We start from the raw sequence: 23,694 nt of genomic DNA on the forward strand, positions 1-23,694 counted from the left end.
CTTTTTATGACATAGCCATAGGTGCTCTAGAGAAAGATTAAGCGGGTGAGCTCTAGGGCCCATCAAGTTGAAGTTGTCGGTGTGAATTTTGCGCAACATTCAATCGGCGGGCCAACCGGTCACGAGGTTGCAGATTATTATGATGCTTAGAGAGATCTCCTGCACTGTCTGGCCTAAAGGCACAATGTTAATCAGGATCTGTGGTCGAAGAGGATGAGGCTGAGGCAGAGCTCTCAGGCTGCGTACGAGTAGCGCTTAGCGGCTTGGCGTTTGACGAAGAGAATACGACCAATATTCCTTCCTACCTACCTTTAGCCATGGGCTCACATGAAAGACAATGACCCTATGACGACTTATTGGAACTATTTGCAAGGCATCGAAAGATGAGAAGCATCTGTGAGCCAGGTTGAGATTCAAACCATGGGGAACTCGGACTCGAAGCTTGTCTTCAAGCAGGGCATCTTCAAGCTGTCTGAGCTAGAGAGTATCGCAGCAAATGATCCATATTGGAGAGGAGTGAGCTTGCCGGAGGGTCTAGCGTGATCTACCTTACTGAAACATACCAGTTCTGGGAGCTTCCTGAATCCACCGAAGATGTCTTTAGCCTCTTCTCCCCGGTCGACGTTCGCCGAGCGCGAGACAGCTCCCTTCCAAACATCGAGACCCTCATTCTCGCCCTCACATCTCGCCTCTTCGCACTACGGCATCACCGGTCATTCCCAGACCCTGATGTTGCTCCCGAAAAGCATGCTCTGAATTGCGTCAGAGTCCTCACGCGCATCCTACCATTCCTCTACGAGGCAGACCATTTAGAGATATGGGAAGACACATTCTTCTGGACGAAGAGGAAGAAGCGGGCAAAGGGACAGATTGCGAAGCCGGAAGTACTCTTCGACGAGTCACAGAAAGAGGAGGAGCCGCAGCCTGAGGATGAGGAGCGGTTTGAGGAAGTCAGGCCTCTCGGAGAAGAATTGGTCGATACGTTGATCGACTTGCTGTTCTGTATTGGATTCACGTTACCATACACTGAACGGTCAAAGACCCGGATTACGTATGCGATCTGGGCTAAGGGTGTGGGTTGCAATACGTCTATGAGCTCCAGCAAGGAACTGGAAAGCAATCGAATAGAGATTTTGAGGCTGCTTTTGACGCTGTCAAGCAAGTCGCTTTATATGCCTGCCCACATTCTGCCAACCAAAGGGGTCAAAGCCGTCACATACATCACCACATGTCCAGACAAACAGCTCGTACTCTCGTTGCTCTGCTCACAGCTCAACACCGCTCTGAACTACAACCCTGCTAGCTGGAGAGTACCGTACGATCATGTGGTATACAAAGATCCAAAGCAGATCCTGGTGTCATACTGTTTGCAATTTCTCCTTATCTTGATACTGTATCCAATACCAGAAGGCGGCAAAGGACCGCCGCCCAAGAACTACTTTCGACATTTTCTGGGGAGATTACACCGACCACAGGACTTCGAATTCCTGGCGGATGGGATGGCTAGGACACTGAATCAGCCGCTTCAAGTCACATCTTCTTACCTTCCAGGAAGTCAGAAATCACTGAAGTGGGCATCGGAGATGATCATGCTCTTCTGGGAAACGCTTCAGTGCAATAAGCGATTCCGATCCTTCATCATTGATACCGATCGAGGGCATGAGTTTATGACCCTGATCCTATTCTACGCCACAGAGTACAAAACGGATACATCGAAGCAAGGAGTCATTCGGATGTGCGTGTTTGTTCTGCAGACTCTGAGCACCGAGCCGAACTTTGGGAAGCTTCTGAATCAGGAATTTGAAAGTCAAGATGCTCTGCCGGCGACGATCAAGCTGAACGACTTCAGTGGCACATACGCCGATTTCCTAATCATAGTAAGACCTTAGACCGGAGACCTGTGGGATTAATGCTGATGACAAACAGTCCATCCACAATCTCATTATCTCCAGCCGAGGTAAGCTGGATGCCATATACCCATCTCTCCTTGCGACTATCAACAACATTGCCCCATATCTAGAGCACTTAGGAAATCAAGCAAGCGTCAAACTTCTTCAATTGTTCGCATCCATGTCATCGCCCAGCTTTCTCCTTGCGAATGAGACGAACTACTCGCTCCTGCAATCTCTGCTCGAGTCTATGAATGCCATCATCGAGCACCAGTATAGCAGTAAGTCTGCGCTACTTTAATAGGTACACGGCAAGAGCTAACTCAATTCAAGACAATAGGGTTTTTATACAAGGTGTCTTCAAGTCGAGAAAACGGTTCGAAGCATTACGCTCCTTCACCCTAGAAAGTGGCCAACTAGAGATCGAGCGTATGAAGCAACGCAGTAAAGAAGCAGCAGAAGCCTCGCATCCACCAGCTAGTCCTACACGAACATCTCGAAACAGCTCCATCGATAGCGTCCGAAGTCCACTAAGTGCCAGAACACCAACGTTGAGCGATGTTCCAGAGGAAGGCGGTGCTTTTGCCATTGGTGACGATGATGAATCTGAGGACGAGGAGCAAGACATGCTTCGAACTCCTTCACAGTCATCTCCTTCCGCCCATACTTCTCGAACTGCGTCAATTTCTTCATCAGCTGAAGAGCCATTGCCAACGCAATTGCGTGGCATGTCCGAAAAGGCTCGCGGCAAGATGCCAGCCAGCCAACCCTCATTCTCCCGGCAAAATAGCACCACAAGTCTGAATAACCATGCCGCAACCATCTCATCGCCTACCTCCGGCTTCGACCCCACAGCTCATTGGATTGATTCCTGGCTCCCTACCCTACCCTTGCATACCATCTTAACACTTCTATCATCCCCCTCACCGCCCAAAGAAATACCGCCAGGCCTAGACCCAAGCCCCCCGCGAGTCCACCTGTTCGAATGGACGCCGCTCTCCCTGGGTTGGTATGAGTCCCTTCTCTGGGGCTTCATCTTTGCATCAGAAATGGTCGTACAGAAGGGCACAGTAGGCGTCTGGAATGGCACAGCCATGCGGCTTTTCAAAGTGGAGACCGTGGCAGCTGCAGGTCCAAGTCTCATGAAGGTACGTGCATTTCGCAGTGACATTTCCCCCGTCTGTACCTCAATATAGGGTGCAAGAGTTGTTTCGGGCCTGAAGCCCGTGCTGCACTCATAGATGCGTCTTCAAGATGCGTTTCATACCTTCAGAGACATGCTGACTGGGATCTGCGTAGCCGATGGGAGCGGTAGATGCGGTGGGGAGCAGACTGGTGAGCGGTGTTGCGAGTTTGGGCGTTGGGTCGAGAGGAGGCGGTGAGGGAAGAGAAGAAACAGCCAGGGGGATGAGTGTGAGGGATGTCTGATATCTTGTCGGTACTCTGCTAGAAGAAGCCGTTTGTTTCGATGATGTATACGAAGGTAGACTAATGCTTATGAGGAAAAAGTTGGACGCGCTGCCAGGATAAGTGGCAGCTTCATCTGTATTAATTCTTCAAATATCTTTAAAATATGACCATATCAGCACAAAGGATAAGATAGATATTTTCCCTCTTTTTTGTATCTGAATTACTTCTACGCGTCGATTGCCAGACTTACCGGCTAGATACCCCTCTTTGCCTACACTTGGAACAATTCAGCTTCCAAGACTGCACACTTTCCGACAGCCCTGCCTTTCGAGTAAATATTATTGATCAAGTTCACTGCCCGAGAAGTCCGGAGACGTTCTGAAAGGCGGGTCCCGGGATACCGCAAGCCAACTAACACGGAATAGCTATGCGGGTGGTGAGCGTGGAGCTACCGGGCAGGATTATGACAATGGGGAAGAAGTGTGAATGTATGAGCCAGGGATACGCTAAGGAAGACCGTGAGGAGTTGGATTCAGTGAGTGCGCTGAGGGATCTCCAGTTGTGCAATGCCACTATGACATGCGTGAGTTTTGCACTTTCAAGGATTTCTCTTGAATAAATCTGCACAGCTCCATCTACCAACAGCCGTTTTGCCTCATCTGATACCCCTTGTTTACTATCGATAGTGTTTCAGCGTTTAGGACTGCCGGTTTGTTGACAGCTTGCCCGGCAATTGCCTCATGGTCTTGACCTGATTAATGTCAACGGGCTCCACCATCGACATCACCGTCCGTTACAAAAGTCATCTTGACTGGGTTCCATCGCAGATGGCTACGTATGCCAGTGTTACGACTTAAGACTTTGTGGTTCACCCCGCCTTCTCCTTGAACAAGGATACCAGCTGCGCGCTTTATTGCTCTGATCTCAGCTATACTGTTTTTTACATGCTGGTGTGCTGGTGCCAGGAAGTCCAACGTTGCTTGGCGTCTTGTGTCTTCTGTTGTCCACTTCCCGGCGGTGTAGGCTTCTCATTTGGGCCTTCAGCATTTCTATGACCTGGAAGTGAGCCTACCGAGTCCCCGCGGATATCCAAAGTGCGCGCATTTTTTTCTATTGCTTGTGCCAGAAGCCATATCTCGCCAGGGTCCAGTTCTGCGACAATTTTCTGAGTGGAATGAACGCAACGGCGCTTTCCTAGGCAATCTTGGTCTTCACGTTCGAGTATGATAGGATCAAGCTTCAACGACGGGCCCTACAGCAGTTGAGACTCGGAAAGAAACTAGCAATGCAGGGAATGGAATGTCTACCCTTCGAACTGAGGGTGTTCAGTAACTTGGCTGGTCGGCACGACCTGGGCACGGACGCCCTGTTCGAGGCTTCTGAAACCATGCAATCCCCAAGTACTAAGGCCAAAAAGGGTCTGCCAACAGCTTACGACGAAAGAGTCCACGATTTGAGATGCTGATTTCCTTCTTGGATTAAGGATGTGAGACATCAAGGCATTGTGAGCTTATGATCTGGCTCACGCATAATAACTAGCATAGCCTTCACCCACATAGTAAGCTGCAAATCAATACAGTACCTCCAGCTTGGCAGCCCCCAAGGCGTTTTGGCCTCGAGGCCCGGTCTTTCTAGTGATGGTTGCGTTTCATCACTTGAGGCTCGCGGTGAAGACGGCGACAGATCTGAGACCAGGGAGTTAAGACCCGAGGGGGGGGGAAAAGCGTACCCAGGTGGTGCAAGCGCCAGCCCTGGGCTTATCGAAACAAACCGAATACTATCCAGTTATCCATAGTTCCACGCCACCCATGCATGCGAATTGAAAGGCTGGCCTAGCCATGCAAGCTGAAGGACATTGCTCGAGGTTGATTCACGACACATACATCTTTCCAGGTCACCAATCAAGTAGCGTTTCAGTTGATGCGATGTTGATCGAGATGGGCCACACTTGTATTGTCTATCTGTGTCTAGTTTGACGATGCGCATCCTGTATGCTCGCTGCTATCGCTTTCTCTGTTTCAGCCATGACTTCATGCAGAGTCCAAGAGTGGCCAGGATTCATTCATTTCAGCCTGCGCCGATTCCACACGGATCCCATATTTTGAGTTCATCACGCTTGAACGTGGCCAGAATGCAATCACAATGTTTTTAGTATCCATTGACCAGCCAGGAAGGCCACTGCCCTGCACACAGACTGACAACAGATTTTCCAGTGAACGAAGAAGAAACAACCAACTGTTTAGTTGAGTAGATAACGCCCGACTTGTGGGGGCGAAGCGGCCGTCCGAGATTGGTAGGGCGTCGCCTGCGAAATCTCTAGTCATCCTGATCACAAGAGCACAATTGCCTGCCTCTCTCATCAGTGATGATCTTCAGTCACATCTTAGCCTTGTTGACGCAGCTTTGGACTAACCGGCTCCAGCTCCTTGAGCCAACGGCCATCCTTCGTACCCAACGGACCCGGGGCCAGAGGGGAACACCTGCCTCGAGTAGAAGTCGTAGCTATTGTAAAGTCTGCCATCGAGCTTCGAAGCGATAAGTTCAATGGTTTGCTGACAGGTACTGAAGTTGAATGCTTCCAGTGTCAGGCCCCAAGTCGGATGCTGCGTGTTATTAACGCACACAGGTGAAGGCTTGTCGAGGCTATCACCTGAGATTGTATCGAGCGTTGAATTGATCACAATTGAGCCGAGTGTTCGAGGCAGTGCAGACAATGAGTAAGATAATGCCAACAAGAGAGACAATTGCAACAAATTTGGACAGAGCATGCTTTTACTATTGGCTTGTCCCGACGTGAATTGAAGTGATACTACCATCAACGATTTGATGAAAAGTAGAGATCATGACGTAGAGGTAAGCACAAATTCTTTGAGTCAACAAAACATCGTGCTGGGCAGTTTCACCACCACAACTTTACTCTTGCCACACCTATACGCAAGCGATCTCAATATCAGACATTAGCGACAGCCGACTACAAATCGCGTCTCTACAAAGAGACATTTTGCTGACTTGCACCCTGGAGCCGCACAGCAAACATTGGGACGCGTATGCGTCTTTTGGAGAAAGAATTAGGTGTGAATTTGGTAAGGCATGGCTAATCAGAGATTTAAAACATGGCCATAATCGTTGCCACCAAGCTATTATGCAATTCCTGAAGTCGCCGACAATAGGTACCAATCTGGAGTAGACGTACGCTCCTCTTCTCACCGTCAGAAGGCAATACTCTCCGTACCCTCGCCCTTGTAGGATGTTTCTCATTGGACGAGACACATTCACGTCCAATGTTGGTCCGTAATCCATGTCACCATGCTAAATGAAGCCATGACTTCACATGTTTCCATGCGGAGCTGATCGTGGGTGGAAGGTATGTTGTAGACGTTCTTGCCGATGTCCCTGGGTATGGGACCCCTGCTCTGTGGACTAGAGAGCGCCCTTGAAAGCTACAGCTTCAAGTATAGCACGTCTGGAAGTCCACGAATACTGATATAGGTACGACGAAAGCCTTTGAAAATATGTGTCATACAACCAATGATGGTTCTTGGATGACAAAGATAATAGAAATGTAGGGAAAGTGCAAACGATCGGAAAGGGCGCTAGCGTAGATCAAGCGTAGCGTAGGGCTGATCTCCGAGTGTGAACTTCTCCTAATTCGAGCTGACACGGAATAATAGGCCACCAGAACATTTCTCTCCCCGACAACAATGGCAGCTGATCCTATCTCCATTCTCCAGCAGGTTGATTCTCAGATTGAGAACATACTCGCTGGCTGGAGCATCTACACCACCCTCATCGCCCTTGTTTTCGCCGCCTATCTGATCTCTCCCCTCTTTCTTTTCACCGAACCAGATGTTCACCCTCTTCTCCTAGCTCGCCAATCCTCCGCCTCCTATGTCCGGCAACCCAAGGAGTCAGCGGTCTTTCGGTCTTTGGAGACCCCACACGGCTATCCCCTCAAGTCTGGCTTGAATGTTAAAGACGCTGGCCAGCCAAAATGGACAAGTGGAAGAGATGGGGATCTGAGAGATGTGTGGAAGCGAGCGGTAACGGGCCCGGTGGACGCTGATGGCAAGCCTACCGGAGGAGAGGCAGGCAAAGTAATCACAACGTATGGGAAAGAAGAGGTCATCGAGTACGACTTTGCCAAACTGTCTAGCGAGATCAACGCCGTGGGGCAGCACATGAAAGCGCACGGGGGGAGCCGTGTTGCTATTCATATGCCCAATTCTGTGGAGCTACTGGTGACCTTCTTTGGTAGGCTGGTAAAGTATCCATCACAAATCAGGCAGCTGATTGAACTTTGTAGCTTCTGCCTTCTACGGCCTAACACCAATCTTGATACCTCAACAACAATCTCTCGACACGCTTGCTGGCATTCTGGTGGAGACTAAAGCAGATATCTTAGTCGCTGGTGCTGGCTCACTGCCATTGAAAGACCTGCTGCCAAAGTATCCTAACCTCAAGCAAGTCATTTGGGTCGTGGAGCGGACGAGCAGACACATGGACTGGAACGAGGTGGGAGAAGGCGAAGGCGGAAAGGCGGATATCGCGGTCTGGCACGATATTATCGACGAGAAGCAGACTTCATCAGAGCTTCCTGATGAAATTTCTGAAGGTACCCTGACCAATGTCGTGATGGTGACAGAAGACGCCTGGAGCGCGATGGACAGCTATGAACTTACAGAATTTACGCAAGCGGTACGCCACACTCATCCGTGATTATGAAGGGGCCTACCGCTGACAGCATGCTTAGAACTTCGTAGCGGCAATCGGTGCCCAGATCTCCGCTCTCCCGCGCCTCCACCGGCTCGCTCCCACAGACACCTTCACACCCCTTGCCTCTCTCGCCGAGATGTATCCCTTGATCGTCACGCTCGCTGCTCTTTTTTCCCACGCCTCTCTCGCCCTCACTTCTGTCAGTGGCCCCAAGGCTTCATACAGCGCCGCCTTCCAAGGTGCCTCTCCCACCGTCATCATAGCCAATACCGAGACTCTATCCAGCTTCTGCAAAGATAAGGAGAGGACCATGTCATCCAGCCTTCTAGGGCAATTCAACCAATGGCGGAAAGCAAGGACGCTCGAAGCTGGCACCATGCCAAAAGCTTCTGGTCTGACAAATACGCCACGTTTGATCTACACCTACGACAAAGCTGGATCTTCGACGGTCAAGTTGGACGCGGAAGAGCTGTTCAAGTTGAAGGTCTACAGCGGTGCGAGAACCATCTACGCTTTTACGGACTCGCAGGTCGCTGGTGCGATTAGCCAGACTAACATGCTGGACTACCAAAACAAAAGCGCCGATTTTGGACCGCCGCTGAGCTCGTTGGAGATCAAGCTTCGGGACGCAGAAGACGGCAAAAACATTGATGACAAACCCTTGGGTGAGCTCGTGGTCAGTGGACCTGCTGTGGTAGGGGGAGAGAAGGTCGTAAATCAAATCATGACGATGACGGATCGTAACACTTTGGCTTATGCGTCCTAGCTGTCTGGATCGTTATGGGCGTTTGAGCGATGAATCATTAGCCAGCTTGCCGGTCGTTGATAGATTTAAAAAGGGAGGTCAGACTCATGTAGTTAAATTGGACATATAACGAAGAACCCTTGTTGTTCCATCTCACCCCTAAGCACTAGCCCGCCAACCCGCAAGCACGACGCCCAGAACTTCGAGCTGATACCGTACCCATCACTAAACACCCTCGGCAAAAATAAACCCCCACTCATCCCCCTTACATCCAACCCTCTCCCGAATCCTCACCCTCACATCCGTACTCGGCGGGTGGATACTGCTCGCCACCCGATTCCCCTCCACCTTCGGAAACACCCACTTCCCACCCGCCGCCTCCATCTCGAACCGCATCAGCACCATCGCCACCGCGCCCGTGATCTCCGTCGTCGCGAAGAACCGGCCCGGGCACAGCGTCTGGCCGCCGCCCCAGGCGCGGTAGGCGCCCGGGTGGACGACCTTGGCGGCACCGCTCGCCGGGGGGGCGGCGGCGGCGGCGGACGGTGACGGTGGCGGTTTGAGGAAGCGGCGGGGGTTGTATTCGGTGCGGTCGGGGCCCCAGATGGGGTCCGCGTGGATGAGGGCGCCGGGGACCAGGAGGACGGAGTCTTTTTTCAGGAGGTATTGGGAGGCGAGGATGGTGTCGCGGATGACCCAGCGGGAGGAGGAGCTCTGGGTGCGGTGGCGGAGGAGTTCGCGGTAGGCGGAGAGGAGGAGCGGGCATTGGGTTTCGAGGACTGTGATGTCGATTTCGTGCTTTCTTTTTCTGTGCCCGGTTGCGGATGGCTCGGTTGTTGTTGTTGTTGTTGTTGTCATCGTGGCTCCGATCTCGGTGCGGATCTCCTCCAGGAGAGCGGCGTCCGAGTATATGGTCAGTAGCATCCAGAAGAATGTGGGTGTGGCGTTGACGAGCACGCCGATCAGATCGCCGATTTCGAAGCGGGCGACGTCGTCGGTCGTGCCGCCGTTGTTGGTTACGGCGTCGTGGCGGGCTTTCAAGACGCCCAGACCGTATTCATGGTCGCCGCGGTTGAAGTACCCGTTTAGGCCTTGGTGGAGCTTTCGGCGGCCTGCGTAGCCTTTTCGAGCAGTATATTTGGGGTAAAGGCCGAGAAGTATCATGGTAAAGTCCTTCTCGAAGTCCCTGGCCCATGTCTCAGTTTCGGGCTCTTTACTTCCTTTCATCTTCGAGATCGAGGAACTCACCAAAAAGCCTCGACCAGCTCCGGTTCAAGACGAATTGGGTTTCTCTTCCCATAAATGGACTCCGTACTCGCAATCGTGAACCTAGGCCTAATCCACCCAAAGAGCTCCCCTTCCCACCCCCCTTCAACCGCCCACTCATCTAAAAAGGGTGCCAAAGTTCCTAACATAGCCTCATGCATCCTATCAAGATTAGGGCCCGGAGCCATCTCCCTATGCATACCCTTATGGGTCTCATGCACCAGGCCCACCTTTCCTTCTTTACCTACAATCTTACCATCAATGTTGTACCTGATCAAATCCATAGTTCGTGAGTCCGGCGCTAGGTCAAAGAATCGTGGAGCTAGTGAGTAGACGAATGGGAAGAAGGCGATGGTTTTCTCGTTGCGTTCGACGGCCGTGACGAGGTCGGCGAAGTTGACGACGTAGGTGCGTTTGTTGAGGGTTTGGAGGGTGTAGATTGGAAGGTTGTTACGAGCGCTGTAAACATGCTTTTAGTTATGGTTTGTTGTTGGAAGATGGATGGGTGACCTCAAGATTTCGAAGTAGCGCTGGCCATAGCGTAGTAATCCGAGTATGTGCCCGACATATGGGATCAAGCTGGAGATTACCGGTGGTTCTCTTGGGTCGTATGTGGGGCTGAACAGATAGACGAGTGAAATATATACGACGACAACCAGCAGGGAAACGCCAACGAACGTCGAGAACAGGCTGAGGTCCATTTTGACAATCAAGGGTTTTGACAAGATGAAAAATCGAAACTCAGGTATACATTCGTATGTTTGCTTCCTCCAATTCACAGGAACACTCGAGAACAACAGGCATTCACGTGTCTGAGACCTCTTCTAGCGTAGCGGTACTTCGAATAAAATGGCCAACCGCATAGTCCAAGCAGACAATAGACCAAAGGAATTGTATACAAGATTAAAATCCGAGTGAGAAGACGCTTAAGGCCCCCCAATCCGTCCTGCCGTAGCTCGGGCGCTTGCGAAAGAGGCCAATCATCTTGAATTGCTAGGACCAGGGGTAAGAAAGTAGGTAGAGACACAATTGCGGTGAAGAATTCTTTTGACGCGGAAGATTTTCCTTGAGGAAGCAAGGGACGCCTCGAACTCCAGAAATGTGGACGTTGATTTGACGCTTGGCATAGATTCTTGTCATCAATTTATCATCTTAGCGTGGGGCTTTCGATTCGTAACAAAAAGAAGAAATCGTTCCAAGGATTGTTTACAAGATATCGAACAAATCCTATGATTGGCAAAAAATTGGACGCTGTGGGAATTGAACCCACGACCGTTCACATGCGAAGCGAAAATCATACCCCTAGACCAAGCGCCCTGTGATCAAGTTTTTCACCATTGTTTTATATATACAAAATGTTCTTGACATCACCACAGATGCATCAATTTAGGCGTGAGCCAGTTGACCGCATCGATAGAAGGCGAAGTTGGAGCATGCAATCTATCTCACGCTGAGCAGGAACCATGCAACAAATCCGAAGATAGTTATTCTACATGGTACCATGCTGCTTCAAGTAACGTATGGTTACTGTATGAATTGTGTATATGAAAATTTGTTTCATGAGGTGTATTTGCACATAAAAGTTAATACGGATGAAGGATTCGGCTATGAGACTACTGCTCTATTCATTAATCAATTTGGTATACTATGTCTGACACCTCCTCAACCGCCGCGCCGTCTGGAGAAGATTGCAGACACTCCAAAGATTGGTTCACAAAAAAGGTCAATTCCTTCCAGTCTTCATGATAATATTTGTGAATGACCTCCAAATTCGACCTGTTCAGCTTGAACTAAACAGTGATGTAAACCAACCCCACCTCATCCGCTCCATCCCAAACACTCGCACTACCCCATCCGTAAGAATTGTTGTCCATCCAATCCACTATCATCAGCAGGCCCAATTCCAGCTCCACCCAAGTCATATTGACCCCTGCCGTATTAGTCGCCGTAATCTTTGCGTTCGAGCCCACTGCTCCAGCGAGACTGTACACTGGTGCACTGCCAGCCGCTATGCCCGTCTCGCTTTCGTTGGCTGTCTGCGTATCCATTTGGGTTTCCACTTGTCGTATAGCAGTCCCCAGTGTGCTCTTGATTGCCGCTGCGCCTTGGGTCCCTTGTAGGACGAGCAGGATATATACTTCGGTGCCTAGGGCGCACCACTGGACTGTGTTTTGTAGCCGAGTTTCGAGACTGCGAGAGGCGGAAACCCCACTGGCACCATTGGCGAGGGTCTCGAGCGCAGGCACAGGGTTGACCAATGTTGCGACAGAGGAGGGCCAAGGTTTCGGCACGCTGAGGAAGTGTCAGAGTATGACGTCGGTCAATTTGAAATATGGGAGTCTTACGTTCCAGCAACAATAGATGGTGCGTTATCGCATGTTTGCTGGACTTGGCAGAGTTCGTTCGCGGCGTTGCATTGCACGTGATTTCGGGGTAGAGACTGAGGTCCGACAATTGGCGTGGCGAATGTGACACATCTAATGGTGGCTGTGAGGACTAGGGCCGAGAGGCTCCATAGATGCATGTTCTTGTAGGAAAATATAGAGCAGCCAGAACAAGTAGCAAATCCCAATGACCTCGTAGAACAACGAGTCGAATTGATTTTCAGTGTACTGCCTTTAATCGAAGGTCAATCTAGCTACTGCGGATGCAAATATCACAAGCGAACAATGTCAATTGTAATGACAATGAAAGAACTTCAAGTAGCATACAGAGCCCTCGCTCTAATATAGCCCCGCGGAATGTTTTCATCATGATCAGTCTCAAACTTCGTGCCAAGCCGACGACGCATATCGACGTTGAGGGGCTAGCAAGGAGGTGATAAGGTGGTCAAACCGCAACACGTGAAGATCACAAAAACTAACGCCCGTTGGGATGAAAAGCCTCAATCGAACATGCACGCAAATTCCTAATTCAGATATACAGAGGAGCGCAAGGGCCTTTTCATGATCAAGTGCCTTCCCCACATTAGGAACGGAAGCGCACAAATTCATCTTATCAAAAGCGAATATTTACAGGCGCACGGACATCATTGCGCAGACTTTTCTTGCACGGGAGACTTGAATGCCCATGAAGGGCTAGGCAGAAAGGTCAAGAATGGAGAGAGACAAAACCGCCGATGAATGGTGCGTTAGAGGCGCTGAGGGACATATGGAGTCTGCAAGCGCCTAGCGCATAGGCGCAGCAAATCAGCCGTCGTGCTAAGAGGCTGCGTGCTAGATTTGGGTTTCAAGTGCAGACGAGGAAACCCAAAATAAACCATAAATGTCGAAAAGGAAGCCGGATAAGATGGGCCGTAGGGGGTAAAACAGATCATGCAAAGCAAAGGCGATTGTGAGCGTTGGCGCCAATCCAAAACACGCACAATCGTGGATCTGGTGCACCCCACATATTCGATGACCGCTCGGGAATGAGGAGATTATCAGAGCGTTTGGCAGATCTGATGCCTTCACTTCGTTGCTCTCATCGTTTGACTTTGAGGATGTCGTACCGCCAGAATTGCCACTTATCCTGACGACAGCCAACGTATAAGAGTTCGAATCTGTGGGTTTTTTCCTCATGATGTAGAGCTTGCTTAAGGTCCGGACGTGAAAGTCTTTGCTTTTCGAGACGTTGAGCTTTGTCTGCAGGCCCGACATTGACATTCTTCAAACAGGCAAATGCAGAGACGAAGGCATTGGTCTTTGATCACGCCATAACCAAACCTTCAACCTACCTCGACACTGCCTTTGGGCACGCCAGCTCGGCTCCTCAGCTGACGAGCAAAGAAGCGCATAATGGGTAGCATCTCGTCTCTATTTCGAGGCATACCGTCTCCTGCCCTGTTCCATTTTTGATATTCGACATTTTGAAAGGCTGCTTTCAGCTTATCAAGAGCTGTCCGAGTGATCAATGTACTCGATGACCCTCCAAGTACCAAGACAGGTGTCTTGACGGCTTTTGCAGATAAATTCGAGGATGGTAGGGGACCACCTATTGAGACGATACCTCCAAGCTCTTCGGCCACGGAAGCTGCGGTAGCTAGAGCTGCCATTGCTCCTTGACCGAAGCCAAAGAGCATGATCTCTCTTGCCTTGTACCCACACTTCTTGATCAGCCCATTCTCGATTATGTCTTGCTTGATGATCTTGACAGCTTTGTTGAATCCAGTGTCGAAGTCCATCTGCCCCGAGGCCTGATCGAAGGTGATGTCGTCACCCCAATGAAAGCCACCAAGTTCAAGTGGTAGAGGCGTAGGTGCTTGTAGGGAGATGCATGTTGTTTCAGGCAGAGCAAGCTGCTTGCCTAGACTGGTAAAGGAGACTGCAGTGTCCCCAAGGCCGTGAAGAAGGATGAGGACGTTGGTAGTATGAGAAGGCAGTGCGGGGGGAGGAGTGATTGATAGGACGAGCGATGTTGGAAAGTCCGCTTGAACGACAGGATGGAGGGTGGGCATTTTGCCAAGCTCTCGGGCCTATTCTCGGAGTTTTACACCTTCAATTTGGCCAAGTAGTCGAATAACTGATTGGCAATGGTGAGCAAAGTTGTGTCTCCTCTATAAATAGATCCAGGTACCGGACACTGCGTCATTTGCGTCACAAATACGCCGTAACTAAGGGACTGGACACAGGAATTTTGCCCTCTGATATCGAACCATAGTCCATCACTTCAATTCTGCAGCGCCTTCATACTTCTCCCGGTTGCGTGTCTCAAGCGATTCAGTATTCAAAAGCACCCAACGTCACCGTGCATCTTCCCGGGTAAAGCATAGCCCCGAGAGATCTGCAGCGGCAAGCTCAGGGATACTGCCCCAGATGACTCTGCATGAGTGAAGATGAGTGGTAAATGAATCCCCTTCACATTGCCCACTGTCTCAGAGTAAGTAAGCTGCCGCCGCGGCCAAGAATCCGCCAAGAATTCGCCAAGACCCATGGAGGGGCAATAATGTGGGGCTGTACCTTGTAAGACCGATCAGTAGCTGGGTCAACATATAAACCCTTCACGTCCTCCATTCCATCTCCTTCTTTATTACACTCTTCCCTCTTCAAAAATCAACTCACAAACTTTGACCCGTACACTCTACATTCAATTGAACAACTACTCTTTCCACATACTTAGCAATCATGGTTTTTGGCTGGGGTACGTCTTATACAATGATCCTTCCCAACACCAACAGATGCTGACTGGCAGGCGATCAGGTGAATCTCAAGACGCGCACGACCAGGTCTACAACCAGGGCGGCGGCTACGACAATCCAGACAACCAAGCTAAATTCTCCCACGAGCTCGTGGCTGGCGGTGCCGCCTTCGAGGGCTTCAAGCTCTACGAGGACCACCAACGCAAAGAGGGTAAGCAGGGACTCTCCACCACATGCTGTGTCCGCGATCCCTTCGAGCTGACAACACAACAGGCAATGTCGTGAACCACGCTTTCGCCAAGGAGCTCCTCGCTGGATTCGTCGGTGGTGAAGTTGACAAGCTCGCTGAGACCAAGGGTATGTGATGCCATCGACCAAGAATGCAAAACACAAAGCTGATCTGGCACCAGGCATGAACGCTTACGACCGCGAGCGTGCTCATCATCAGGCCAAGGAGAATTCCAGCCATATGTACGACGAGCACTACGTCCGGGGCCAGAACGCTGACCAGTACGACCCAAACCAATATGACGCTCCTCAGCAGTTCCAGGGCGGCTACGGTGGCCAGGGCCGCTATTAGATGCTTTTGAGCCCGCAAAGCCCTCGAGGTTGGTTTTGACATGAAAGCTTTCCAACCAAATGTTGCGGCTTTGCAGTGGTCCTAAGTAGACGGAAAAGCCATGGGCAGAATCGATAGCATGCAAAAACAATTGAAATTATTGAAGACAAAATTACAGAGCCCAACATCAGGATCAGTGTGAATGTCGAATGCGAGCCTCCACAAATGTACAGTCTCCGCTATTGCCCAAAATATGCATCCGACCGGAGCACGATCTTCGTGCGGATTCAACAACGTAGTGTGACAAAAATGGAACATTTGGCTTCCGTATAAGTAGTTGTACGAATGAACGAGCCATACCCATGCCATTGAGAAGGGATTACCCTCTTTGTTATACAACACGCTAGTTCGTTGCGAATTACTACGTACAGCGTAATTGGAAGGCTGCTCCTTTGTCGCGTTCGAGTTCCCACTGCTCAGCCACGAAGACTATGCTCCTGGCCCGAGATGATCCCTCTCCTTCATAATCCATGACCACACCTCGCCTGCGCAAGCCTGCTATTGGCAACTGTCAGTGTGTAAAGACCCTCACTGTCTGCTCTGAGAATACACCTGGCGGGTACATGATCTTCCTGAACTTCTCAGCTCCGACATTGGGTCAACATTAGATACGGGGATGAATACAGGTCAAGCATATAACAGGTGCCTTTCTTGCTGTTCCCCACATTTCCCATCATACCTCTACACACCTCTCTGGGCGACATTCCATCCATGGCGAAGATACCTTTCCAAACGATGGGAATGCACTGGATGCCTCTTGTGCGTTGCCTTACTGGGCACGATAATTGCTCAGTCTCCTCCAAACATCCAACCCAACGCGAATGCAAGCCTCAACGTGCGATATAACTTCGGGTTTCTCACTCCTGGAGTTCAGCTGACTCCCGCCCGTACGTACCCTCAACACTGTTTGGTTAGCATGTAGAAGCTCAAGTACAGCCGAGCGTTGGCACAAGCTTAGCTCCATTCAGGGAATCACAAATCGTGATGATGATTGGCACCGACGGTGCTTCCCAGACAAACACCAGCACTACGCAGGTCCTTGAATTGGCTCAGCCAGGCCTCACCTTCCTGTCCTACAAGAACAGAACCCTCGCTTCCAACCTATCCAGCCCAGCCATAACACCATATGCAGCTCCAGCGACATCGCCAGGCACTGGGTCGCACATATGTTTTGTTTTGGTTCCAGCAAGCAGCCAACTTCACACTCCCAGTAACGTTTGTGGCGCGCGGAGTGGGGGATCGAACCAGATTTGATCTCGGGGATTCTGCGGAGCAAGCGGGTTTGGAAACGCCATTGGCGGCCGGTTACTCTGTTTCTAAGAGAATGTCGACGATGACTGGTAACGGAACTGCTACCGGAATTGAGGGGATCGGTGAAACATGGACTTCCATCGGCGCTAATGACTGGGGAGGCAGGGGATGGTTGAGGTGTCCATAGTTTCTATAGCTGTTAGAATAAGATCGTCAGCTGTCTACTGAATGGATCAATAGCAGAGAGAAGAAATGGATGATACCTGAGTTTTGGGTTGGCAGTAGTTCAAGTATTGAGTGTTCCGCAGACTTCCTTGCCCTGATGCACGTGTCTTCGGGTAGACACGGTCAAAGCGGAGAGGATGTCGCTGCGGGCTGCGGCACGTCACTGTGTTCGGGACTTCCCAGAGAAGCAAAGTGAAAAATAAGTTTGGCGTATGCGACCAAACAGCCATACAGCAGCAGCATTGGTGCAAATTGCGCTTCACAAACAGCAGGAGTACTATTATCCTTACGTACTCTATGTTCAGGGACACTATATCCACCGCCATAAGTTAAATCTCTGCACTTTTGCAACTTTTAATATTATTCTTCACCTGTACAACCGCAATGCTTCCTGCAACACGCGATCCACGCCCTTCTTCCAGCAATGAAATTTGCAAAGTGAGCTATATGCGTCGAGAGCATCCCTGTGTCTGAAATGACTGACAAAATTGGCAGGGAGCTCGAACAAGACCTGGTGCCAGAATGGCGGGCAAAATACTTCGATTACAAGGTCTGAAATTTCACCTGTCACCCCGGATCCCTCCTGGCTGACGGTCAATGTCCGCAGATTGGGAAGAAAAAAGTCAAAGCAGTCGCACGGGCTCTCAAAAGCGTCAATCAAACTCCCAGGACGCCTGGACGCCAATTACCCTCCAACCTCCTCAATAATGCCTTCCAATCCCCCATCCGCAACCATGCCGCTCGACACACCTCATCCCCACACACAACCCCAGAGCGTCGCGCCTCAGCTCTCACGTCCTATGGCTCTGCGAAAGACACGCTTCGAGGCCGATCAACCTCATCGCAAATTGGTCCTTATGAAGAAATCAGCTCGGAAGGAAGCTCGGAAGGGCGAGAGGGGTCAGCACCGTTGACTATAGCTGGCCAAGGGATTTCCCAGGGAGCAATAGATGAGTCAGTTTCATTGTGGGATAGTGGTGTGGTCACGAATTATGGCAGTATCATTGCAACACCACCACCGCGCAACATACCAATGGGCCCGCCTTCCCTGGAGCTGCCAGACCCTGCCCTCTCCCCCAGCGAAGAGGCCTTTCCTCGTCATAACCGTGCTTGGCGACAAAGCCGGTTCAATCCCAATTCGCACACTACTCCGCCACCTGTGAGAAATGAGGGCAAGCCTGGAGATGCATATGAAGTCGGTAAGACTTCCGTGCCATCCAAGCTAGGTTCTTCTCAACTTCTGCCAAAGAACAAGAATGTCTTCATGATACGAAGAACGATGTCTACGCCTGGACCACTTATCAACTCACCCCGGCCTCCCCTAATACGACGCCTGTTTTCTACTGCTGGGTTAGAGTCCCCTCAACTAGGCGATGTTCCATTGGAGGCATACAAGGAGTTCGATCTACGTCAAGCCGAATACTTCACTTTTTTGGACAAGGAGCTGGAGAAGATAGATTCGTTCTACAAGATGAAAGAAGCTCAGGCTGGCGCACGACTGCTGCTTTTGAGGGAGCAATTGCATATAATGCGTGATCGTAGAATGCAAGAGCTCCAAGCTGAGCAGATAGCTAGGGAGAGAGCAAGGCTAGAACACGAGCGGATAGCATCGAGTGGCCATGCTGGGATACCCAACAAGCTGACCCTCAATCACAGGAGTGGGCAACACAATCGAGCAGTTTCTTCTGCTCTTAAATGGATGGAGCCTATCGAAACTGCCATAGGGGTTGGGCCTTCGCGTGTCGGAAAAGTCACCAAGAGTATGCAGCAATGGGGATCCCCATCAGGGCCACAAGCCCAGAATCCTCAACAATCAAGTCGCCCTGACTCATGGAGAGACTTCTCCCGTCGGCCCACGCACCCAGACGACGTCCCATACCGAGCTGCGAAGCGGAAACTCAAACTTGCCCTTCAAGAATTCTACAGAGGTCTGGAACTCCTCAAATCATATGCACTCCTGAATAGAACGGCCTTTCGCAAGATCAACAAGAAGTACGACAAGGCGATCAAAGCTCGTCCTACCGGGCGTTATATGTCTGAGAAAGTGAACAAGTCGTGGTTTGTGCAGAGCGAAGTCTTGGAGGGGCAACTTGTAGCTGTCGAAGACCTTTATGCGAGATACTTCGAGCGTAACAATCATAAGATTGCTGTTGGCAAGCTCAGGAGTAAAAGCGCCAGAGCTGCTGACTTCAGTGGCAGCATCTTTCGCAATGGCCTTCTCCTCGCAGCTGGATTGGTTTTTGGCATTCAAGGAATCGTGTACGGAGCTGATCATTTGTCAAATTCAGACCCCGTTGTGAGCACTGATGCGAGCTATCTCTTGCAGGTGAGTAATCAGCGCCCTTTGTAACAACAGGAAACCTTAACAGAAGATACAGATTTACGCCGGCTACTTTCTCGGTTTGTTCCTTTTCCTTCTCTTCTGCTTGGATTGTAAGGTGTGGACACGAGCGAAGATCAATTACCCATTCATCTTTGAGTTCGACAGTCGGCACAATCTTGATTGGCATCAACTTGCCGAAGTAAGTGATCCAGCGGCCGATTGAAAGGATTGTGCTTATGGCGTTGATAGCTTCCATGCCTGTTGCTGTTCTTGCTAGGGCTATGCTTGTGGCTCAACTTCCAGCAGTCAGGCACGGACGCCATGTTCCTTTACTGGCCGGTGCTGTTAATTGGCCTTACCGTCCTGATTCTATTCATGCCTGCCCCAATTCTCTACCACAGGAGCCGCGAGTGGTGGGCATACTCTAATGTACGTAGAAAAAGCCTTGAGGATTCAAAAGACTAACACCATGTAGTTCAGGTTGCTCCTCGCTGGGCTCTATCCCGTCGAATTTAGAGATTTCTTTCTTGGGGACATGTATTGCTCCCAGACATACTCCATGGGGGTAGGCTTTACTCGTCTTGCTCATGAAAGGCGCAGGGCTGACTCTAGTGTAGAATCTGGAGCTCTTCTTCTGTCTCTACGCAAAGGATTGGAATAATCCTGGCCAGTGTAACTCAACACATTCACGACTTCTCGGCTTTTTCTCGACAGTTCCCGGCATTTGGCGAGCATTGCAATGTTTAAGACGTTACTATGATACCCGAAATGCGTTTCCTCATTTGGTCAACTGCGGTAAATACACATTTACAATTCTTTTCTACATGTCGCTCAGTCTATACCGGATCGACAAAAACGATTCTCTAAAAGCTCTGTTTATTACCTTTGCGACTGTTAATTCGATCTACTGCTGTAAGTTCACCCACTGCACCGTGTTCAGCTGTTGTTGTCTAACATTCCCTAGCTATTTGGGATCTTGCGATGGATTGGAGTAGGTCTATGATACCCCGTATGACGATGCAGCTCATTTACCTGCTTAGGTCTCTGCAACCCGTACTCCGAACACCCTTTTCTGCGCGATGTTCTCGGCTACAAGCGACCTTGGGTGTACTACCTCGCCATGGTCCTCGACCCTATACTCCGGTTCAATTGGATCTTCTATGCCATCTTCTCTGGCGAGCTGCAGCACTCCGCGCTCCTCAGCTTCTTCGTCGGCTTTTCAGAAGTGTGTCGCAGAGGCATCTGGACATTGTTTCGTGTTGAAAACGAACACTGTACGAACGTCGGCCGCTTCCGAGCCTCACGAGATGTGCCGTTACCTTACGAGATCACGACACCTTCATCTTCCACACCAGAAGAAGAAGAAGAGCCCCAATCGCATCCTTCGCCTGAACAACATCGCCGTACCGCCCCACTCCAAGCCTCGCCATCCTCCGTAGGCACATCATCCAATCTCGAAGCCCAACCGCAGTCCGGCTCCCTTCGCCGCCGCCAAACCGCGACCAACACCCCTATCCAACGCGGCATAGCCCGTGTCGGTACTGTCATAGCACAGGCTCACGCTCAAGACTTCGAAAAGAAGAGAAGACCCGATGTTCCTGAATCCGCGTCTCCGTACCATGGAGCCAGAACCGGCCCGGTAGAGAGCAGTGATGAGGAGGATGAGGAAGAAGAAGGGAGCGAGGCTACCGGTGGCCATGCGGAAGGAGACGGTGGCGAAGAGACACGGGCTGATGAGGAGGATGTGCAGGATGCAGGGGAGATATTGAGGCGGCATAAGAGTGCTACCGAGTGAGCACGTTGGGATTCCCTCGGTACTGAGATGATGTGTATATGTATCAAAAGTGCTCAAATTCAAAAAATTGAAATATCCCTCGCGGTGTATCCTCCCCATGCCTCGTCCCAAATCTCAACCACCTCAGCCGAACAAATTGCTAAATACCAATCCTCATTCCATCTCGTCCAAATCGTCTAATCACGATATCGCTCCGTCACTACCGTACTAATACTTTACATCTCAGACCTCTCTCCACAAGGCCCCCCTTCCCTTCCCTTCCCTTCCCTTCCCTTCCCTTCCCTTCCCTTCCCTCCCCCCCCTCCCCCCTCCCTCCCCCTCCCATGCCCGTCCGGCGCACATCATACCCGCCCACTAGCACGAAGAATCGGACGCGCGGCATGAATCCGTCGTGATCTTTCTTGACACCGTTCAGAGTGGAAGATTTAAGAATGGAAGATGTACGTGGAAATTTTAATCGCATCGTTTGATGGTAGTGCCAATCGAGGGAACGACTGCATCCATCGTCTCCGGGGAGAGATCACGGTCCGCTCTGATGTCTGATGGCGAATGCTGCTTTGGGGTATGCTTCGTGGATGGGGGAGGCTGTTTTGGAGTATGCTTCGTGGATGGGGGAGGCGGTTTTGGAGAATGCTTCGTGGATGTGGAAGGTGATTGTGGCGTGGTCGGCCCGTGTGGAGTTGATGGTTTCGGCGGGTTATTAGAATGGGTTTTTGGGAAATCGGGATGAGATGTTGGGGTGGATGTGCAGGATCGGAGAGATGATGGGAAGGGAGGTGTTGAGACGAGTCAAAGACAGTGATGCTGTGGTGCGCGCCTTGCAATTTAAGCTTTCATCGACGCTTCCATCTCAACTTCTTTATTTCCCCCAGCTCTAGCCTTTGCGCCTTTCTTCCTCTGCCTCTTGCTGATGGGCCCACCGTTCTCTTCCTTCACCTCTGCCTTGGCCGGCCATTTCCCTTGCGCCAACTCCTCATCCTCTTCACTCCATCCTCGAGGCAAGATCGCAAAGACTAGATAAGATGTATGCGTCTTGATCTCCGGCTCCGCTCTATGTATCAATCTCCCCTCCTTGTACAACTTCCTTCCTTCCAATGCATGCCGTATATTCTCCAGCCGCTGCTGCTTCGACACCTGAGCTGGACCGGGCGCTGTTGCTCGTTCTTCCCCTTCATTACCTTCGTTACGAAATATCCTCGACCGCCCCTCTACCTCTCTCAGTCTTTCAATCGCTTCGTCGACGGATGCAGGTGAATCGTTGACACCTCTAAGCCCTTCTTCAGCGAGTCCAACCCGCTCCCGCCGGACTTCTATGCGATGGGCGGCGATCTCCACCATCTCTATTTCTGTCCAGCCTTGAGTACGTAGAGTGGTGATGGTACGTTGCACTTGCTCGATGCAGGGGGAGAAGGTGCAGAGGTGGATGGCGGTTGTTGGTGAGAGGGGCGATGAGGGGGAGGCACGGGTCAGGTTTTTGAGGGCGAGCCAAGGAGCAGGCAAGTCGAGGAATATGGCGTTGGCTTTCAACTCTGATGCGGGAGTGTCATTGGGTGCAAAGCCGTCCTGGCAGACATCTCGGTATGTGAGTTCGACGATGCCATTGAGCCCGTGCTCCTCGATTTCTTCTTGCAACTTTTGTACTCGTTGCTCATGGAATTCGAAGCTCCAGACTTTCCCACAAGGCTTCGTTATCGAATTCTGCGTTGAGCAGTCTTCGGTGTTGGTGTTCTGATGGCCATTGTAGACCGCTCTTGCTGCAGCATGTGTGAAAGATCCACTGCCAGCACCTGCCTCGATCAGGACCGTGCCAGGTGTCGCTCGAAGTCGGTGGAGAATGTAGCTGTAGTCAGGCGTGTAGACAACTTGGGTCCGATGGGGTAATGAAGCCGTCCATATCTCTGGGGTAGGCGGCAACAGATGCACAAATCCAGTAGCTGCTTTCACGGCTGCTTTCGATTCTACTTCGGCCTTCTGCTTCTTCTCTACACCAGCCACATCATCTTGAGCCTGACTCTCATTGTCCCTCTTCCTTTTCTTGCCCTTTCCCTCCCAACCTTTGCGTCCTCTCGATCCAGTGTCAACGATCGAAGCTCGCACTTGTGAGCCCCATGGTACACCAATCAAGGTGCTATGTGGGAAAGAGCCGAATCGTGTATTTGAGACTTTTCCTTCCGAGTAGCCTTCGTTTAGCTCATCGTGGGAGCGGAGAACAGTAGGGATAAGGAGGTCACGCTTTAGGTGAAGTATGGCGAGGGAGTCAGTTTCGGCGTTTGGACCGCAGTGGAGGAAAGGGGAGGATTTGAATGAAGAGGAGATAGCCATAGGGGTTGATGCATTTGCTA

The 23,694-nt window shown here is 50.9% G+C and overlaps 9 protein-coding genes and 1 non-coding gene across 10 annotated transcripts; 4 read left to right on the plus strand and 6 right to left on the minus strand.

Moving 5' to 3' along the window:
- Window positions 1-420: 420 nt before the first annotated feature.
- HO173_003098 (uncharacterized protein) lies at window positions 421-3,317 on the plus strand (the record flags this gene model as incomplete). Its single annotated transcript, XM_037305027.1, has 5 exons — window positions 421-516; window positions 567-1,877; window positions 1,927-2,170; window positions 2,223-3,037; window positions 3,189-3,317. The coding sequence occupies 5 exons, from the start codon at window positions 421-423 to the stop codon at window positions 3,315-3,317; spliced, it is 2,595 nt and encodes an 864-aa protein (XP_037167892.1).
- A 3,683-nt stretch (window positions 3,318-7,000) lies between these two features.
- Window positions 7,001-8,778, plus strand: HO173_003099 (uncharacterized protein; the record flags this gene model as incomplete). Its single annotated transcript, XM_037305028.1, has 3 exons — window positions 7,001-7,550; window positions 7,603-7,994; window positions 8,050-8,778. 3 exons carry the CDS (start codon window positions 7,001-7,003, stop codon window positions 8,776-8,778), a joined length of 1,671 nt encoding a protein of 556 aa, XP_037167893.1.
- Window positions 8,779-8,982: 204 nt separating this feature from the next.
- On the minus strand, window positions 8,983-10,724 carry HO173_003100 (uncharacterized protein; the record flags this gene model as incomplete). Its single annotated transcript, XM_037305029.1, has 3 exons — window positions 8,983-9,943; window positions 10,006-10,482; window positions 10,534-10,724. 3 exons carry the CDS (start codon window positions 10,722-10,724, stop codon window positions 8,983-8,985), a joined length of 1,629 nt encoding a protein of 542 aa, XP_037167894.1.
- Window positions 10,725-11,268: 544 nt separating this feature from the next.
- HO173_003101 lies at window positions 11,269-11,340 on the minus strand. The gene has a single exon. It is a non-coding gene; the product is annotated as a tRNA-Ala (tRNA).
- Window positions 11,341-11,813: 473 nt separating this feature from the next.
- On the minus strand, window positions 11,814-12,547 carry HO173_003102 (uncharacterized protein; the record flags this gene model as incomplete). The annotated part of the gene is made up of 2 exons (XM_037305030.1): window positions 11,814-12,315; window positions 12,369-12,547. 2 exons carry the CDS (start codon window positions 12,545-12,547, stop codon window positions 11,814-11,816), a joined length of 681 nt encoding a protein of 226 aa, XP_037167895.1.
- A 691-nt stretch (window positions 12,548-13,238) lies between these two features.
- On the minus strand, window positions 13,239-13,667 carry HO173_003103 (uncharacterized protein; the record flags this gene model as incomplete). Its single annotated transcript, XM_037305031.1, has 1 exon — window positions 13,239-13,667. The coding sequence occupies one exon, from the start codon at window positions 13,665-13,667 to the stop codon at window positions 13,239-13,241; it is 429 nt and encodes a 142-aa protein (XP_037167896.1).
- Window positions 13,668-13,729: 62 nt separating this feature from the next.
- HO173_003104 (uncharacterized protein) lies at window positions 13,730-14,458 on the minus strand (the record flags this gene model as incomplete). The annotated part of the gene is made up of 1 exon (XM_037305032.1): window positions 13,730-14,458. One exon carries the CDS (start codon window positions 14,456-14,458, stop codon window positions 13,730-13,732), a length of 729 nt encoding a protein of 242 aa, XP_037167897.1.
- Window positions 14,459-15,125: 667 nt separating this feature from the next.
- HO173_003105 (uncharacterized protein) lies at window positions 15,126-15,719 on the plus strand (the record flags this gene model as incomplete). Its single annotated transcript, XM_037305033.1, has 4 exons — window positions 15,126-15,141; window positions 15,201-15,350; window positions 15,413-15,496; window positions 15,550-15,719. 4 exons carry the CDS (start codon window positions 15,126-15,128, stop codon window positions 15,717-15,719), a joined length of 420 nt encoding a protein of 139 aa, XP_037167898.1.
- Window positions 15,720-17,658: 1,939 nt separating this feature from the next.
- Window positions 17,659-21,352, plus strand: HO173_003106 (uncharacterized protein; the record flags this gene model as incomplete). Its single annotated transcript, XM_037305034.1, has 9 exons — window positions 17,659-17,672; window positions 17,730-17,784; window positions 17,842-19,560; window positions 19,613-19,756; window positions 19,807-19,986; window positions 20,033-20,122; window positions 20,175-20,469; window positions 20,522-20,548; window positions 20,598-21,352. 9 exons carry the CDS (start codon window positions 17,659-17,661, stop codon window positions 21,350-21,352), a joined length of 3,279 nt encoding a protein of 1,092 aa, XP_037167899.1.
- Window positions 21,353-22,177: 825 nt separating this feature from the next.
- Window positions 22,178-23,674, minus strand: HO173_003107 (uncharacterized protein; the record flags this gene model as incomplete). The annotated part of the gene is made up of 1 exon (XM_037305035.1): window positions 22,178-23,674. One exon carries the CDS (start codon window positions 23,672-23,674, stop codon window positions 22,178-22,180), a length of 1,497 nt encoding a protein of 498 aa, XP_037167900.1.
- Window positions 23,675-23,694: the final 20 nt, after the last annotated feature.

Source organism: Letharia columbiana (assembly GCF_014066305.1).
Source record: "Letharia columbiana isolate WasteWater2 chromosome Unknown Sc0000007_s0, whole genome shotgun sequence".
NCBI classification, from domain to species: Eukaryota; Fungi; Ascomycota; class Lecanoromycetes; order Lecanorales; family Parmeliaceae; genus Letharia; species Letharia columbiana.